The following is an 18,028-nucleotide window of genomic DNA, read 5'->3' on the forward strand; positions in this document are numbered from 1 at the left end:
TGTAGGTCACGTGTGTGCATGCAGGACACCAACTTGTCTTATATAGCTGCTAACTGCTGTTCCTGATGCTTTTCCATTCTGACAAGAATGTCATTTTGGAGAAAAACACTGTTGTGTGTTTGAAGACCTTTTACTGTGGTGCTGTGGAAAGCCTCCTAATAAGGGGCATTACTAACTGGTTTGGGAAAGGCTCTGCTAGACCATAGAGCCCTTAAGAGAGTGGTCCACTCAGCAGAGCGTGCCATTGGATCAACACTCTCCACTGTGCAGGATATACCAGGAAGTGCAGAACCAATGCTAGTAAGATTATGATGTAAAAGACTACCAGCTTCCATAGCCACAAGCCCAACACAGAGAAACACAGTGAAACTAAGAAAAAGCTTCTTTCCTCAAGTCAACCGGATGGTGAACTCTCGTGCATCCTCTGTCTTATGTGGCACACTGTCGTCATTGAATCCTTCGCTCTGCCCTGCACATTTCATATTTGTGCTCAACCAAAGGTTTTATCTTATCTTATTTTCCACACTAGTCTTTTAGCAAAACAAAACTGATGAATCCTAAATCCTAGACTGTTTGTAAAAATGGAAAGCTTGTTAACAGTGCAGTAAATGGCAGAAAAGTCAGACAGACATGCTGGGTTGTTTGCTCTATTGCCGTTTTCACAGAGAAGATTTTATTTCTTCTGGCTTTTGGTCTAGTGAAGGATTTTTGAACACAGTGGCTTTGTTGTTTATGTCCTCCATTTACTGTGACAGAAATTATTTGATATCTCCCCAGGAAAACAGTCAAAAAGACTTTTCAAAAAACTGTGAATGATGCTGTAAACCATTAACTCAAATGCAATCTTATTTACAAATCTCATATTGTATGTATTGTATGAATTGTATATAATGTGTGTGTGTGTGTGTGTGTGTGTGTGCGCGTGCGTGCGTGCATGCGTGCGTTCTCGTATTCTCAACTTGGAATGGACCAAAATGGGCCTTTGGCTTCGCCCAATCAGGCCAGTGTGTGTGTGCAGAGGGCAGGACCGGGCAGTGGGAGTGTATCAAAGAGAATACCATATATAAGACATCAAGGATAGCCATGCTTTAAGTATCCATCCTTCCATCTGTCCATCAGTTGGTTTCTCTGCTCCATTTTATCAGTGCTGCTTAGTTTTTTGTGCCCGATCTCCATCATGCTGGTTCAAGCTCTGCTCCAGACCTCTCTGGTTCTCTGGTTGGCTCAGCAAACTCTGCAAGGCGGTAAGAACAACAAGGCATTTCATAAGAAAAGACAAAACTCTGGTTGTAAATTGATAACATCCCAGTTTGACCAACTTCTTTTCCTTCAGTTTTTTGTTATTTTTCAGCCTGTCTCAAGTCTCATGTCAGCACATTTTCTGTGCTCTTGTTGAAAAAACCTATCATTCTTGACTAATTTCTCTACCGGCCTGTCGTGTTAACTTTAAAATGTTATGTATATTGAAAAGATCAGATTGATCTAATTTGATTCATGGAGTTTTCAGATGTTTTGGATACTAATCACCTTTGTCTAATAATATTTTAATAATAATAATGTTTTAATATTGGTTGAGAAAGTCATCAGGTTTAAAATATAAAAATTTGGTACCAAACTAAAATACTTGTTAAAGTTAAATAAAATGATTGAACACTTTTGACTATCTAAATGTAAAGCACAGTTGGGTTATTTCTGCACAAATTAGTAATCTTTTTTGGTAAATTTTCATTGCATACATGCAAGTAATACATACAATTTGCGGTAGTTGTCATGATAAGTTGTCACTTCATCAAAGAGCTGTAAATACGTCATGAGCAGCATGATTTCAACTTAACAGCTCTGATGGATCTCCAGTGGTTCACTCTCACTAACTTGTTAAATATCATGTCTGTGAGATTGATGGAGAGAAAAAATTACTTGGACGTGGGCTCCTCCATCAGCAAGTCTCTGCCGTTTATACTATCTAATTTCTTTGAATCAAAGGATGCAATGAAAAGGTGGCAGAGGCAAGCAAAATTTGACAACCAATTGCGAGAAGAACAGACTCCACACAGTCGCTCAATTTGTCCTCTGTTTCCTTCAATGAATGTCTGTTCCTCTCTCCTCCTGTTGCCATGTCAGGTTGCAGTATTCATGAAACACTAGTGGCATTTGTAATACTCTGTACTTTGAAGTATTGTCATCTACATGTTGGGGACAGTGTTCAAAGAAGTAAAAGTAAAGTTCTGAAAGTAAAGTCAGTCTACAAAACACTCATAACTGACACTCCATGTCAGTATGAATGCGTAAAGCTATTAAGCCAGCCAACAGGAAGATTTATTAAAAAGAGAAATTAATCACTTTAACATAACTCCGGCAGCAAAAATATATTGCTTTTTAAATAAATTAACCAGAAATGTAAAAGACCTATTTACACCAGTGTTTAGTAAATCTTCTCCCTCTCCCCCCAAAAAGCAGTTCAAATCGTGGATCCTTTATTAGCACATGCATCACTTTCGTCACTTAACGGTAGATGCATGGACCGGTAACTAATTTCTACTAATCTGTGTATGTTGTGTCTGCAGTTTGACAATGTGTACATTATAAGTAATTATTTTTTTCCGTTTTACTTTAGCAAACACGTTTTTACGTCTATTGTATTAGAGGTTTTGAATCATTTAAAGACAAGTTTCCACCAACTGTACAATGTTACTGTGTTTTTAAATGTTTCAGGAGTAAGAACTCAAAGTGTATCCTGGGGGAGAGTGCTGCCAGCCAGAGGTAACATTATGCCACTTTAGAGAATGTATTTTATCTTCTCCAAACATGTATACGTTTTAATTACTTTGAAAATTAGTTTTCTAAGTAATTTATGACTTTTGAAGGTTAACTACCCATGTTTCAAGGAATGTTTTGGGTTAGCGTTAGTTAGTTTGAAACGTTAGCATAGCAAGACTAGCTAGGTTGTCAACGTAGTTAGCTAGCTAACCTTAGCTAGATTTTCCGCTTTTTTTTTTAGTTTGCCTTAGACAAGGCGTCATGATGTTATTAACTCATGGAAACACCAATAAGGAAACACGCATTTTGCATGAATTTGCTCAAGTGTCTGTCTTTTCTTTTTTTTTTAGCAGGTGTTGGTATTGGAGTAAAACCTGGAGGTCAGTGGTTTTCTTAGTTAGCATGCATTGCCCGACACACCAAATGGTTAACGGACTAGTTGTAAGCTGTATAATGCCTTAAGATTAGGAGCTTCACTGATTTCTTGTATGTTTGTGGATGCTTTCTGTGCAAGTCTTTAGATTTACAGATATGTCAGGAGAAAAAAATAAAGAACACATGTAATATTCTTTGTGTTGACATATCACATTTAGCCACATGTGTAGTGTATATAAGCCATTATGTTGGCTACATGTACTGTAGGAAACATGTACCCATATGTAGTAACGTGAAATTAGTTAATTTTTAAAATGTCATGAGGGTTCTAACTCAAATCAAATGTTAGTTATTACTTTAGATGGACATATTACATAAAATCTATATAATGAATGTTGGAGGATAGTGAATTTCCTGCTTTAATTTAGGATTTATACACAGCTAACGTAAACATGAAATCAACTTTCTTTTTGTACTTTTTCATCAGTTGCAGGTGCCCTTGGAGCACTGGGGAGCCGATATGGTACCAAAGCAATGAAGACTGGAAGTATGTTCAACTTTCTGTACACAACATTGTCTTAAATTACTTTGACTTCAGATGAGTAATGTTTGTATTTTTTTCTTTCTTTAAAACTTAGTTGGTCGTTATCCAGGGGCTCAGCTTGGGATTGGTAAGCTGATTTAAGAACAAATCTTTGTCTATGATGCAGCCAAAAAAGTTTTATGGAGCACAGCATTGCCAACTGGCAAAGTAGGATGTTTAATATAAAAAAATTTCAAGGACTTTATTCTTTTATTAATGACCATTAAACCATTATAGAGTGGGAGTTCATTTTAGGCAAATTCTAAATTGCAAAGTGAAAAAAAAACTCCTTACTGTCCTTATTTAGAGAAACAACCTTTGTAGCTAAAGTCTGAATTGGCAGACTGTGCTGTTCAACAACATTGTAAAATATGTTCTTTTGATTGTTTTGACAGGAGGTCACAGAGCTCTTGGATTAGGAGGTAGAGCAGGCCTGAGGCAAGGTGGATATGGAGGCCAGGGAGCCTATGGTACAGCAACATATCCACTTATTTAACTCTCACAGCCTACTTTCTTTTTATTACCGTCCCTTGACTCCTGTTGTAGATTACTAATTAGCTCTATGTAGATAATAAAACTATTTTATTTCAACATTTTGACACATATTTCTTGTGATTGCAGGTGCCGCTCTGGGCACAGGGATGTTGGGGACTGGACTTACAAATGGACTGGGACTCGGCCAGGGAGGGAAACATGGTAAGACTAACATATGTAGAGGAATAAGTTATGATCCAGTTTGTATTTCAGATAGATATTGATAATGAATCAACACGGTTAACCGCAGTGAGTGTAGATGGGTGTTTGACAACAGTGAGTTATATTGTTTATTCATGCATGTGTATAAATTCAAAACACCCATAAGCATTTGTAGCAGCCAAATTTATATGATACATTTATAGAACAGACAACTAATTTATAAAACACACAATATTTGATTAATGATCAGGGTGATTTGTGCGTTTGTTCTCGCTTTGTACTACAAACAGTAGGGTCCTTCATTGATATCTGACTAATATACACTACCGGTCAAAAGTTTGGGGTCACTCACAAATTTCCATTGGAATCCATTATAGACAGAATCCCAGCTGAGATAAGTTGCCTTGTTTTTTTTAACCAGGGCAGCAGTTTCCAGATTACATTATGTGCTTACATAATTACATACATAATAAGGGTTGTTTAATGTTTTCTTAGTTAGTTTTTTAAAATAATATCAGATTAGTAAACAAAATGTGCCTTTGGAACATTGGATGAATGGTTGCTGATAACGGGAAATGTAGATATTGCATTAAAGATCAGCCACCCACCGAGATCAGCTGGTATCCTGTCTATAATGGAGTGAAATGGAAATTTGTTAGTGTCCCCAAACTTTTGCCCGGTAGTGTATCTATCTTTTTGTCAAAGTTATAACACCTTTGGTCATTTCAAATGAAAGATTTTTTCTTTTCTGTTTTTGTCTGTGCTTTCCTCATTGGGTTAAAGGGGACAGCTTTCAGTTGGAAACAAAAAGAACATTTTAATCTAAATCAGATGGCAGTTGTAGTTTTTTTTGTTTAAGTTGTCAAGCCTGATCCAACCACACCCAAACAGTTCTCATAAAGCTGAATATTTAGACATCATACTATTAATACATATTAAAAAGTATGTTTCCCAATCTTTGGTTGTTCATTATTTAATTAATAATGAATATTCATGGTATAGAGAAATACTTAAGATTGGAAGTTTCTGGGGCTTTACACAATCAAGTGCAATCTATGCAATCAAATTTATGAAAGGTGCTGAGCCAATGAGAGAGAGACTTGGAACTAATTTAACACATTTTTTTACATGTTTTTTTAGAGGCATTTGATTGTGTCTTTATCGTCACCTTTAGTCAGACCTGAGCTGAAGAGTTGACTGTACTCTTTTATTAGCGTTTTAGTGAAGCAGTCTGTGTAATGTCGTAGGAAAAAAGAGTAAGGACAAAGACAAACTTTATTTGAACAGTTTCCGCTGTAGACATTTTTGTAAATAAACTGTTTCTGTGACTTTACAGGTTATGGTGTTGGCCTTGGCACTCTACCAGGTAAGTGATTAGATGGTTCCATGATTTCCTCACATTGTTTGTCCAAATTGAAGTACACAGTGAGTTACACTCTGTAAACCCTCTGTGTTTGTTTGAGTGGACTCTGTCATTGTCTTTGAACATGATGTAAGAGGCAGATTGGTTCTCAGCAAATAAACAATCTGTCCTTGTTAAACAGAAGAAAAACCCAGGGCACTAGTGATGTAGTCAGAGTGCTTGTCAGAGTTACAGATTTGCTCCACTTCCTCTTAACTTGGCTTTTTGTTTTCTTGCCAGGATATGGGGCTTTAGCCGGCATTGGCTATCCTGGAGCCCGACCAGGTAAGTGATGAATCTTACCTCAGAACCCATTACTTCTTCCATTCTGCTGTTGTATGCTGGAGGGTGTTTTCTTATGTACCATCGCTCCTGCCACAAACACACTTATGATGTCAGTATGGATAAAGTCCGGTTTATCACATTGAACAAAAGAGAATGTGATAATCAGATTGTTCAGTATCACAGTTGAAGGTAGCTGGGTAGTCTTGCAAAATATAAGAATGTTTCCTACTCCACTAAACTGAGCTGCTTATCGTTACAAAGATCCTAATCTTAGAAAACACACCTTAACGCTGAAGACTTGTCTGGCCATAATGTTGGCCAGTGTTTCTGTTTTCAGGTAGCATCTTGAGTGAAATCATTTACAGTTCCCTTATCTGCTATTATTAGGAATTGGACTTCGGTATTCTACTGGACAGAAGGCTAACAGACAGATACCTGGTAAAACCTTCACCATAGCAACGTGTGTTTTTTGTGTTTGTGGGTCTGTCTCCATCTTTGTTGTATTTTTCTGTAACATCTGTGAAATTGGTGTCTTGTGATTTACTGATGTTGAGTTCATGCTAGCTTTTGTTTTCATGAAATCACATCTATCTAGTGTACTATTATCATCAGCTCCCTGTGTTATTTTGTGTGTGAACAGGCCTGATGTTTGACTGTGTTTGTCAATTAGTGTTTTTCCGTGTTTCATTTTGCAAGTGTTCCCCAGCTCTTATTACCACAGTTTAAAGTCTGCATTGATGTTTGTCGAGTACTTACTTCTGTGGTTTACAAGAGCTAATGGGGTTGCTAGAATATAGGTTATAAAAACTAAATACACTAACAACTTCATTAAAATAAGATTAAGGTGCCATTTGTTGAAGCTGTATTTTGCTCTATTAAATGGATTGTTCATATTTTTTTTGCATGTATAGTATATCCAAAGTCAGTGTATTACCTGCGGTAATAGCGGTCGGCTAGTTTGTTTTTGTTATTGTTGGACTTTGGTGAAATTTGAAATACCAAAGTCACACAATAACACAAACTAATCAATTGCGGCAGCTGTAGACCAACAACTCCCTGGTTCTGCGAGGTACTATTACTGTTTTTGTCAAAAGAGTGAGTCTGGGGTATTTGGGTAGGTATAGGTATATAGGTACTCCTGCCTACTTCTCCAAACTGTGGGCGTGCTGACCGCCATCTATCGTAGGTAAAACGCTGACTATGGATAGGTATCTCAGACAACCCCACTTTAAAAAATCTGAACTATCCCTTTAAGCTTGTAATACTTTTTAAACTTTTTTTAAATTTTTTTTACAGAATCATACTTAGAATTTTGCTGATTAATTGGATTTATTTTGCCATATATTTGGGGGATATCAGGTTACTATGAGCCATGACATTTCAAAAATATTCCCTCATTCTGGTTCACAGTAATTGGTTTATAGTATGCATGCAAACGCCTGAAGTTTCAAGAAAAGTCTGATGAGCAAAACTGCAAATATTTTTCACTCTTAAAACTTTTGCTCTTTACTGTAGGTTTCTGCTTTTATAGCCTCTGTGTTTTACTAAGCTTTGTTTGTCAGTTGTCTTTGTCACACATTGGTGGGTGGTGTCTTTGTCCTGTGCTGTCAACATTGGTGTGTTTTATGGCCTTTCAACAATTTTGGGTGCCAACATTTTGTTGTCATGCGTTGTTGATGTCATTGCTTCGACTCAATGAAAAGCACTACGAGCGTCCTTCCAATGTGTGGCTTCCGTTGTTTATTGTCTCAGTTCTGTATGGTGACGATTCTGTCCTTTGAATCTGGACTAATTTCAGGCCATAATGGACTTTGTCCAGTCTATGTTTGGTCTAGAGTTTCCGCCATTTGAGTAGTGATTACTCTATGGATGGTGTGTTATATTGTATTGAATGCTCTGATACACAACAATTGAAATACAGAAGAGTACGTATTTTTGCCCTGCAGTGTGTTGTTGCCCCTCAAAGAACACTGTTATCTCTGAAACACCAAGACGTCGTGAATCCATGATGATATTTCTCTGCCAGGTGTGTCTGCAGCAGATTTGGGTGGACTACAGATGGCCAATCTGGGCCAAGCTGTTCAAGATCTGAAGAGAGAAAAGAGCAGAGCACTTGGTCCCTTGTTTGGAGACAGAAGTCTTGGACCTGAAAGGCCCAACATCAGGAGAAGTAATATACTTACTGCTCCTGAATTACAGGAAGAAACTGGCTTTAAACCTACTGCACTGCCACATGGAATAAATGTCAAAAGCCTTGATCCAGTAATTAAGTCACTAAGTCTTGGACATATGACACCCCTTAATCAAAAGAGTAAACGTCTTGGTCTGGCTGTTTCACAAGCACAAGGAGGAGAAAGTTATGAGCCTACCGTCTTAGAAAGAAGAGGCACAGAAAGCCATGGAGCTAGACTGGCTGCTGGAGGTGTAAGACAGCAACTGCCCCTTGATAAAGACAACATTAGAAGTCTGGCTTCTTCCTCTCAGGTACAGAGTGCAAGAGACTATGAATCATCCATCCAAAAAAATCAGCAAGCCCCAAACTGTGGATCCACTCGTTATTTGTCAGATGTGTTAGGAATCAATCACCATGAGCTTTTGGGTTCAGAAACACGGAGGAATCAAGGTTTAGTGCCCCACGACCATGTTGGTAAGGATCGCAAACATCTTGTACGTGCAACTCCACAAGCACAAGGAGAGAGAACCAATCAACAAACTCATGATGGCAGAAGCAATATATTCTCTCTTCCAGAAGGTCAGGAAACCAGAAGATATGTATCTGTTGTAGAAGACAGGCAGGGTGTCAAAGACCCTGGGCTTGTGGCTAAAGATCAAAATGGGCCTGGAATCCATGGGACTGTAACTGTAGAGAATCATTATGCACAAGGAGGGGGTAGCTATGGGCCAGTTTTCCCAGGTGCAAGTGGAACCCAAAGTTTAGGCATCGCGTCAGTAGAAGGACAGGAAGCCCGAGGCTTTACTGCTGATGGTCAGAAAGCAAAACATCTTTCCCATGCTGAACATGAGTCAAAAGCTCTCAGTATCCCAGGACAAACTGGGAGGAATACCCAGGCAACAAGTAAGAACAAAGCTTTGTCTTTATACATCATAATGTCTTTTTGTGCATTATTGAGATCAATACTAACCCCCCCCCCCAAAAAACAATTCCTATCTATTTCTATCAGTTATCCAAACCCTTAATTACAAAATTAAATGTAGTTCAGTTTAATTTAATTTTATTTTTTGCTATCTTCTGTGAATTTCTTTCTTTCCTTTTCTTTATTAAAGCTTTAGTGCGTAACTTTTTGATATTAACGATTTTCGCTTACATTCAAGCCATTGCATCAAGTCTACACAACTCTCTCAGTATGTTCAGAAGCTCAAGTGAAGATTCTTACCTCTTCTAAAGAGTCCATCATGTTTTTTTTTTAAACCTCTGTGTCCTCCTTGGCTACTAGCAACTGCGTGGAGTAGGGGTGGGGGCTGTGCGCGATCACGGAAGGCATATATCATTTGGACGTGCTGAGTCCGACGGTTTTGTTGTCATTACTAAGAATATTCCTCTTGGGGGCAACAGAAACTACGCACTGTATCTTAAAAGTGACACAATTGTTTCCTCATTTTTATGCTGCAAAGACGTTACTCTCCTGCTGGTTGACAGAAGTCTAAATAATCCAGCCTTTTACATGTTGTCACTTACTGCAGTTTGGGATTATTAGGTAACAATCTGAGATGAAGAAGTATGGAGTTATAGTTAATGGCGATGCAAACAAGGAGCTAACTGCTATCTGGAAATTAGCCACATGAAAGAGCTAAACAGTGTCCTTGTGTAATTCTTTTCACCTTTGTGTGGATAGAGAATCCTAGCATTCATCAAGCCTTAATCTTTCTGAGGTTGAATCACAGATTCCTTCTGATGTACTGAGCCAGAGGTAAACCGTCTCCTGCATGTCCTCTGGCATGCTCAAAAAATGAAACAAATCTTCCTGAAAATATTATTTTTGAACAATGTTGGTGTTGTTGTCACAATCCAGGTGATTTAGTAAACTCCGCTGCTCACAGTATTATTTGGCACCTGCTAGTGTCTCAGTATACAAACAAGTAACAAACCAATTGAGAGAGTAAATACAGAACTCTGAAGCTCTTTACTGACCAGAGTCTCCCAAAAAGCAAAAGCAGTTAGAGGGGCATTTTTTTTTCTCTGTTGTAAAAATGGAATACTTCTTGGTAACAGGATTAGTGTTGCTTCTGTTACTAAACCTATGGTCAGAGGGCATTTGAGAGCTAAGTTGTAGTAATGTGTTTATGATCTCTGTGAATCAAACCACAAAACATACTTTAATATTCTTTCATATCTGCTAGTCGCATACTTATCCTGTTTGAAAGGTTTTTCCAAAATTAGGAAAGTCTTCTACCATTAAAAGGTTGAAACCTCCTTCATGAGCTTAACGTCCCACAGCCAAAAACACACTTTTCTTACGTCCTCGGGACATTTGCTGTATCACTAATACCTTGGGCTGTGCATTTAAGGCTTATAATTGCTTAAGGGTTGATTCGGAGGATCTCTTAATCATATTTAAATGCCAGGACAATGAGGTTTAGACCAGAGTTCTTAAAGTCTGTTTTGGTTATTATCTTTACCTTCACATCACTATATTTATTTACTGATGATTGATCCATGGTCAACTGTGTCTACAAGTGTAGTAATGGGTACATCTGGTACAGTTTTCCAGAAAATGGTCCCAATGCTGTGGCTCTTATTTTTGCGCTAAGCAATGTAAACCTAATATCACCAACATCATCTATGTGTCTCAGTGTGTCTGTCTAGTTACACATACAGTGAGTGTCAGGTTGTCAGATACTTTTATTTGAACCTGACAAGCAAACTTTAATTATTTAGTACTTTTTAGAAAAGAGGTGCTTTAAAGTCTGTTGAAACAGAAAATAAAAGAGATAAAGAGACAGAAAAAACTATACATAAAACAAGGAAAAATATGTGTATGACCCACAAAGATGCTAAAGGAAGATTCAGCATCTGGTGGTGTGGTTTTGGGGATTTTTGGGATCAGTAAAGTGGAGAGGGTGGAAAAAAAACATCCAACCCTGGAAAACCTGTTAAAATCTATTGTGTGTGTGTGTGTGTTTTGTTTTTGTTCACATGTTGTTGCACATGTCCAACAGCAGTACTGAGCATTCGATACTCATGTTTTTCTCTCTAAATGTTGGCACTACTGTTTTATTAATAAGTAAAAAATATCAGGGGTCATGTCCGTCAACTAACAGAAAATCACAGGTGATTTTGCTAAGCTTGTGTTGACTTCCTCCACAGGATATATGGGTGGAGCAGGAAACTATCTGGGAGCAAGCCTGGGCGCCGGGGCCTATGGAGCAGGTAATGTGGGGCACAGACACACAACACAGGAAACCAGCAGATTTAGATTTCGTTTTGCCAGCAGAGGGAGATGTTGATGTAGATCCACACCACCTGTGGTAAATGATTTGCATGCTCTGCCTACAGGTTTGGGACAGGGAGGATACTTGGGTGGTGTAGCTGGAAAGCTTGGAGGTACATGTTCATTTATATTTTTCTTTTCTGTGTTTTCATTTGGCACTTTGTTCCTTTTGCATCATATCCTAACTCCCAACTCTTCTTCTACAATAAATCTCAGCTGCAGCTGCTCTTGGACAGGGTGGGTATCCCCTAGGTGTTGCAGGGAAGTTACCTGGTGAGGCTGTGGAACTATGTGTCTCCTTTGTGACGTCTTTTCTGTCTCATTCTGTACTCTCTTGATCTAAAGGGCCTCCTCCATAAACCTAATGGCATTATGCAATGTAGAAGCTTTTCTGACAACACAATCTTAAGAGAATCAGACATTTACTCCACCTGGGCCCCAGGATAGCTCAGTTGGTAGAGTGGGCGCCCATATATAGAGGTTTGACCCTTGATGCAGCGGGCTTGGTTTGATTCCAACTTGCGGCCCTTTGCTGCATGTTATCCCCCCTCTCTCTCGTTTCATGTCTTTAGCTCTCTTGTCACTAAAGGCCTTAAATGCCCCCCCCCAAAAAAAAAAAAATACTTCTGAACTTTATGTTAAGATGTTAATGTTAAGAATCTCAATGGAGCCGCGGACTGACGGTAGATCCTGTGTCACACAGCAAAACATCAGATGTTTACTCCTTCTACTTTGCCTTGTAAACCAATTATTTGCTTCTGAGCCTTTCTAGACTCTGAGTTCATCTTCACCTTTCTTTAAAGGTCACAGATGAAGCTGTTTCAGAATCTTCCTTTCCTTTGAAAGTCCAAAAAAAAAACAAGTACAAAAAAAATCCTTTTCAAAGCAATAATTTTAAAAGAACTGAAAAGCCAACATTTATCTGAACTCTTGCATCGTGAATAATTGATAGGGTTTTAAAAACAAAAAAACTTTGGTTACTCAGAAACCATTTCAGTCATATCCACATTGTGTGGATGCCTTTTCCTCTTCTTTTGTATGCATAGAAGTCATCAGAGTATGTATGTGTGTGTGTGTGTGTGTGTGTATATATATATATATATATATATATATATCTTTCCTAAGTTAAATGTTGATGTCTTTCGGTAAACACATGCAGAAGAAGCAAGAGTCTGTGTCCCATGCAATATGTTTTGATTGTGTGTTATCACAGGCTATGGTGAGGGAGCAACAGGATACCTGGGTGCCATGGCAGGCAATGGCTTTGGTAAGTGGCAACTCTTCAGTACATTCACAGAGAAATTCCAATTCTACAAATTGTGTACTGTGAGTTGCAGAAGTCAACATAGAAGACAATTTAAATAAAAAAACAAAACTTTATCCTTGAAACTTGAATTGTCTGACTGCAATGACCGAGGATCCCTCTTTATTTGTTTTGGTGTCAGAGGGAATCTGCATCAAAGCCGTCACTGACAGGAGTGATGATATTCATTTAAAACAGGTTGATCCTTTGCCTTTAGGGACTTTCTTTGTACTTTCTGTAAGATGTTGGCGCAAATGCTTTGCCTACAGGAATATCACATGAATGCCGAGGGCTCTCTTGAAGATTTCCTTTACTTTTGGTTCTGTGTATAGTCAGAAACGTCAAAAACTGCTCTGATTTGAAAGGTTCAGCTTTGACTTAGGTTTTTTTTCAAACATTTTTAAATGTTTTAACCTATAGCTCTTTCTCTCTGCAGGTTATGGGAATGGTTACAGTGATGGTCACGGGGCTGGTGAGTGCCATTTGAAGAAAAAAGGCGAGGGGTTAAGGAGAACTCAGTATAACTCACAGACATAATCATAATGCTAATTAGAACTATGTTTCAGGGCTTGGTTACCCTTCAGAGTTAGCTGATGGTGCTGAAAACAAAGCAGGGAAGCATCAAGGTAACAGTTTTGGGGAGTTATAACCTGCTAAAACCCATAACAGGTGATGGCACTAACCAGTAGATGCTTTAACATGGGACAAATAAACAACTGACAAAATAAGAGGCCTTCAAGGAAGCACACATGTCCAGTGTGGTATTTTATCCACTGGGTGTAGCTATTGTCTCTTATTTATAGAAGCTGACCAGTTTATTCTGGGGTTTTCTGACCTCCTGCTCATGTAGTTGCTTTTCACACAGTTTAATTTAAACATGTAAATCAGTTGATGGATTAAAAGTCTCTCACCTGCATGTTTACATTTGTTCTCATTTGTACAGCCCTCAGTACTGGAGGTTATGCCGGACAGGTCCAGGGGGCGTATGGTAAGAGATTTAAGAATGGAGCAGCATTAGAGATGACACTGTGTTCCAATGGTTGCCAAACACTTAAACTAATTGAAACACTAGAAGTGGGAATGACTCCACCAAGCTCGCACAATAAATCCATCAAATTAAAATGAATGTATGAATATATTGTCTGTGATGTTTGTCACTGAAGCCCCCTCCTTGATTTCTTTCAGGAGCACTTGGTGCAGGACTGGACTCAACTGGCGGCAAATATGGTGAGCAGTGCTGACGTGACCTCGTCCTTCTGTCATGCTTCTATCAATGTGGCTTTCCATGCATGAGTCAGACTTGAACTAGTGGATAGCACAGAGCTGGTTTATAGCATGTATAGGCGAAAGGCTGAAAAGAAAAGAGATATGAGTAAGGTTCCCCATCAGATTTTTTACCTTGCAGGAGGAGGAGCTGCTCAGGTTCCTTACGGTAATGCTCCAGTGATTCCTACTGGACTGGAGGGTAAGAGCTGCATGCCTTTGCAAGTACATCTGTATTACAGTACACATCATAGTAAGTTGTATTAAACAAATGCACATAATGAATTCTACCGTGGCCATTGAAAATACTCATTTACTGATTGGCTGGCATAAAGTCAAAGAACAGCTAAACATGACAACAAACAGCGTATTTCCCAAAATGTTCTACTATTTCTTTTACTATTCCTTTGAGATAATCATTGTATTGTTGCAATGGGTGTTACTAAAGCAAAACACAGTTGGATCTTACTGTGAGTTAAAAAAAACACTTAACTGATTATGATTTAAACAGTGTCTCGTGTTGCCTGTGGTAAGGAGCCATGTTGTAAACATAACACTCCAAGGCATCCAGACATACAATAATAATGGACTTGAAAGGAATTTTGTCACATCAGATTACTTATATAGTTGTCAGTCACAGTATGAAGGTCCTCAAAATGCTGTAAGATACAATAACGAAAAACACCACTGTCACATCCCCCGTCAACCAAAGTTTACAAAACATCACAGCTACTAGAACAAATACTTAACAAATGTATCTCCTCCCCTCCCCCCACAAACAGGGGATGGCCGCTACCCATATCCTGCTCAGCAGCTCAACCTTGGTGCTGAAGGCGCCAAAACCGCCAACAAATATGGTGAGAATGAGAGAGCGAGTGTGTGTGAGCTATGAGGTGTGAAAAACTGTGTGATGGAAAAATAACAGTTTATCTGTTTCTTTGAAGCAGCACGGTGTGATAAGTCCCACTGAGGTAGGAACAGTCAGTTGGGCAGATAACAGAAAAATTATAACAATGCTAAAATGCTACAACAATGAAGGTCATCAGAGACTATGGTGTAAGGCTGTGTGTGTTTGTGTCTCTATGTCTATTTTACTTATAAATGTTATGACTCATCAGTTTTACCTTAAATGAAGTCCAAATATATACATGTGTTGTTTCAGGAGCTGGAACGGGATATGGAGCTCAGCAAACAGGTGCATTTTCATCCATTCTCACCAACTAAAACACAAACATCCGTTCACACACTGCACAAGGCCCCTACTTTCACAGCAGCATGTCACATGGCAATTCACAGAGGTGGCTGCATGCAGTATTTTTAGTATGTCTTGCATAATTGAGATTTACATTTTTTAGTATAACCGTTAGCTGTGCACATGTTTCCTGCTACTCATGAAGTCCAAACATTCATAACATAAATGTATTTTGTGTATTTGGTCTGTTTTATAAATGTAACATTTTGCTTGTGTTTGAAAAGGTTATGGTGCCCAGCTGGGAGCAACTCAAGATGCATTGGGTAAGCAAGAAACCTGCAGACTTCCTCATTTATGATCAACTTCCACTCTCTTTGCTGTTTCTGGTGACCCTATTAGTCATGTCTTCTTGCATAATATTACAACACAGAGTGTACTGCACATTTTGCTGTGCTATACAATAGCCTTCATATCTAATTACAGTATTGTGCAGTTTTGCATGTGTCTAAATATTACTGTGCTTTCAAACATGCACATCTGAGAAAAACATGTGGTAAAGCTATTCTTAGAAAATGATTTTTGTACTCATAATTATTCTTTTCACATGCTCTGAACATGTAGTTTTACCTATGATACTAAAAGTACAACTGCATGCATTATGGATTATTTTCTACTCAAAGATATGGGGCCTAATGTTGGCTGAGTCCTAACCAGTTTTTTGGAAGGTGTAACCTACAATAGCTGTCATACCTCTTTTTTTTGTTGCTGCAGGTTTCTTCTGGGCACATTTATAACATTGAACTGGGTTTATCCTTCCACAGGAGAGCAAGCTGGCAAATATGGCGGAGTAAACGGTGCCCTTGGAAATGGATACAAAGGTTAGAATGAAGGAAGGTTTACAATTGGTGCATGAAGATCCAGTTAAAACATTATATAACTATTAAAAGTTCCACCAAGGGTGGGTGGGGGTGATTTCAGCAACACTGTATAAATTGTGTTGGTCTTGTGTTTGTTATCAACCAATCAAATTCATTGTTTCCTGATTCAGTATCTTTGTGCCCCCCCCCCCCCCCCTGTCCTCCCTCTTTGTCTCTGTCTTTGACCAGGTTAATTAAAATGCCCTTTAAGACTTCTTTAAGTCGATCAGTTCCATAATGCGTTTGAAAGCTTTTTGTATGTTTCATCTTATTGGGTCCTGTTGTGTTGCTTGTTTTGTCTTGTGCTTAATTTTCTTAACCTCTGTGTCTTTCTCTGTAATTGGACATTTGTCTTGTTTGTCCATGACCAGCATTGCCCCACCAGTCTTATTCTGTCAACACTGGAAAAAGGTGGTGGTGGTTGATTTTCCTCAATGTTTAAAATAAATATAAAAATGATGAATTAACTGTTTTAATCTAATCTATTATATATCAAATGATGTGGAATAGAAGCTGTTGAGTAAAAACATTGTACATAATGTTTACCTGCATGCATTGTTCTCTGTAATAGTGTCAGCGAAGCCTCATCCGTACACAGGAAGTTTTACCACTTCCTGTTTCATGTTGGGCAACAATGCCTAAGATAAACGCAACACTTAGATCAAGACAATGAAATAAAACATCAAGTACTTCAAACAATTCAGATATTATGCTTTTATTATGGATACACATAAACAATAACACAAAATGTCATTTAAAGACATAAAACACTAGTAGATATTATAAATGTTTGTATGCAGTAGATAAGAAAATGCTATACTGTGATTGCACAATTACAAAACGTACAATCTTGAAACATGTTATTTTAAATCTGCAAATAAAAAGAAATACAGCAAATAAGGCATGAATATGTTTATAAGTAAAAGTTGCATTGAATCAAGCAAGAACATTTATACTTCTTCCACAACACTGACCGGGGTTGGGCCAGGGTTTTCTGATCAGTGTTCACCCCTTCTTTTGGCAGTTTTGCTTGTAAAACTCTGCTATTGCTCTGCAAAAGGCAGACTAGTGAAGATCTGGGGACTCACTGTCAGTGGACACTGGACTGTTTGGAAATTAATTGAATTGCTCTGATCTGCTGCTGGTGAAGCTGCCTAAGAAAAGCCTAGTTTTGTACAGTCTATGGTTAAACCCCGGCGTAAAGTCAAATCACATTGAAATCGATCCTTGTCCTACCCTGATCCAACCAAATTTAAACTTAAACGTAAACTAAACAAAACAAAGTGAACATACCAAGTATTAGGAAATTATTTCCATAATTTAGTTGCAGCCGTCAACACATTATACTTTCTCCCCAACAGACATGCTTGTCATTCATTGTGATCAGTAGCTATTTAATAAAGGATGGATGAAGGGTTTTGATTTTTTTAACATTAATAAAAAGAGTAATGTAAGTATGCGTAAAGCCAAACATGGGTGTCATATCACCTCAAACCTTTTCTCGTTCTCTGCAGTAAGAGTCTGGTTTCTCTGTGGGCTCGTTTCATCCACAAACACACCCATCTCTAAGAGGATGGCCTTTGGAACAGGATGTGCATGACGGGACACATACCGCTTCTGCAGATTTTGACTCATAGGCGAAGGTTTATAGTCCGTACATAAATCTCCGCTCAGACTCGGAGCACATTTCACCTCCCATTTGTAGAATAGTTTGCCATGTTGCAGGCTACAGAGATCCTCCTTGACTCCAGCAGACAGGTTCTGCTCACAATTCCCCAACAGGTCGTCGTCCCAGTTGTTGTCCT

At 38.5% G+C, this 18,028-nt stretch overlaps 2 protein-coding genes across 7 annotated transcripts in view; one reads left to right on the forward strand and one right to left on the reverse strand.

Moving 5' to 3' along the window:
- Positions 1-1,018: 1,018 nt before the first annotated feature.
- On the forward strand, positions 1,019-16,694 carry LOC117957566 (glycine-rich cell wall structural protein 1.0). Of its 6 annotated transcripts, XM_034893406.1 has the most exons (25): positions 1,019-1,244; positions 2,713-2,760; positions 3,111-3,137; positions 3,620-3,679; positions 3,771-3,803; positions 4,111-4,185; positions 4,337-4,411; positions 5,748-5,777; positions 6,054-6,098; positions 6,486-6,536; positions 8,125-9,174; positions 11,425-11,487; positions 11,614-11,661; positions 11,765-11,821; positions 12,762-12,815; positions 13,288-13,323; positions 13,418-13,477; positions 13,795-13,839; positions 14,037-14,078; positions 14,257-14,316; positions 14,897-14,971; positions 15,277-15,309; positions 15,591-15,629; positions 16,128-16,184; positions 16,413-16,694. In XM_034893406.1, exons 1-25 carry the CDS (start codon positions 1,178-1,180, stop codon positions 16,415-16,417), a joined length of 2,235 nt encoding a protein of 744 aa, XP_034749297.1. In that variant the 5' UTR covers positions 1,019-1,177; the 3' UTR covers positions 16,418-16,694. The 6 variants fall into 6 exon arrangements, with proteins under 6 accessions (XP_034749297.1, XP_034749299.1, XP_034749298.1 ...); XM_034893408.1 differs by lacking the exon at positions 13,418-13,477; XM_034893407.1 differs by lacking the exon at positions 6,486-6,536 and having other exon boundaries at positions 14,037-14,079; positions 14,255-14,316.
- Positions 16,695-17,477: 783 nt separating this feature from the next.
- Positions 17,478-18,028, reverse strand: part of LOC117958170 (perforin-1-like) — a 3,562-nt gene continuing 3,011 nt past the window's right edge. The window contains exon 6 of the mRNA XM_034894444.1: positions 17,478-18,026. Within this exon, the coding sequence (XP_034750335.1) occupies positions 17,703-18,026 (324 nt within the window). The 3' untranslated portion in view covers positions 17,478-17,702. The remainder of the gene's footprint in view (positions 18,027-18,028) is intronic.

Source organism: Etheostoma cragini, chromosome 15 (genome assembly GCF_013103735.1).
Source record: "Etheostoma cragini isolate CJK2018 chromosome 15, CSU_Ecrag_1.0, whole genome shotgun sequence".
NCBI classification, from domain to species: Eukaryota; Metazoa; Chordata; class Actinopteri; order Perciformes; family Percidae; genus Etheostoma; species Etheostoma cragini.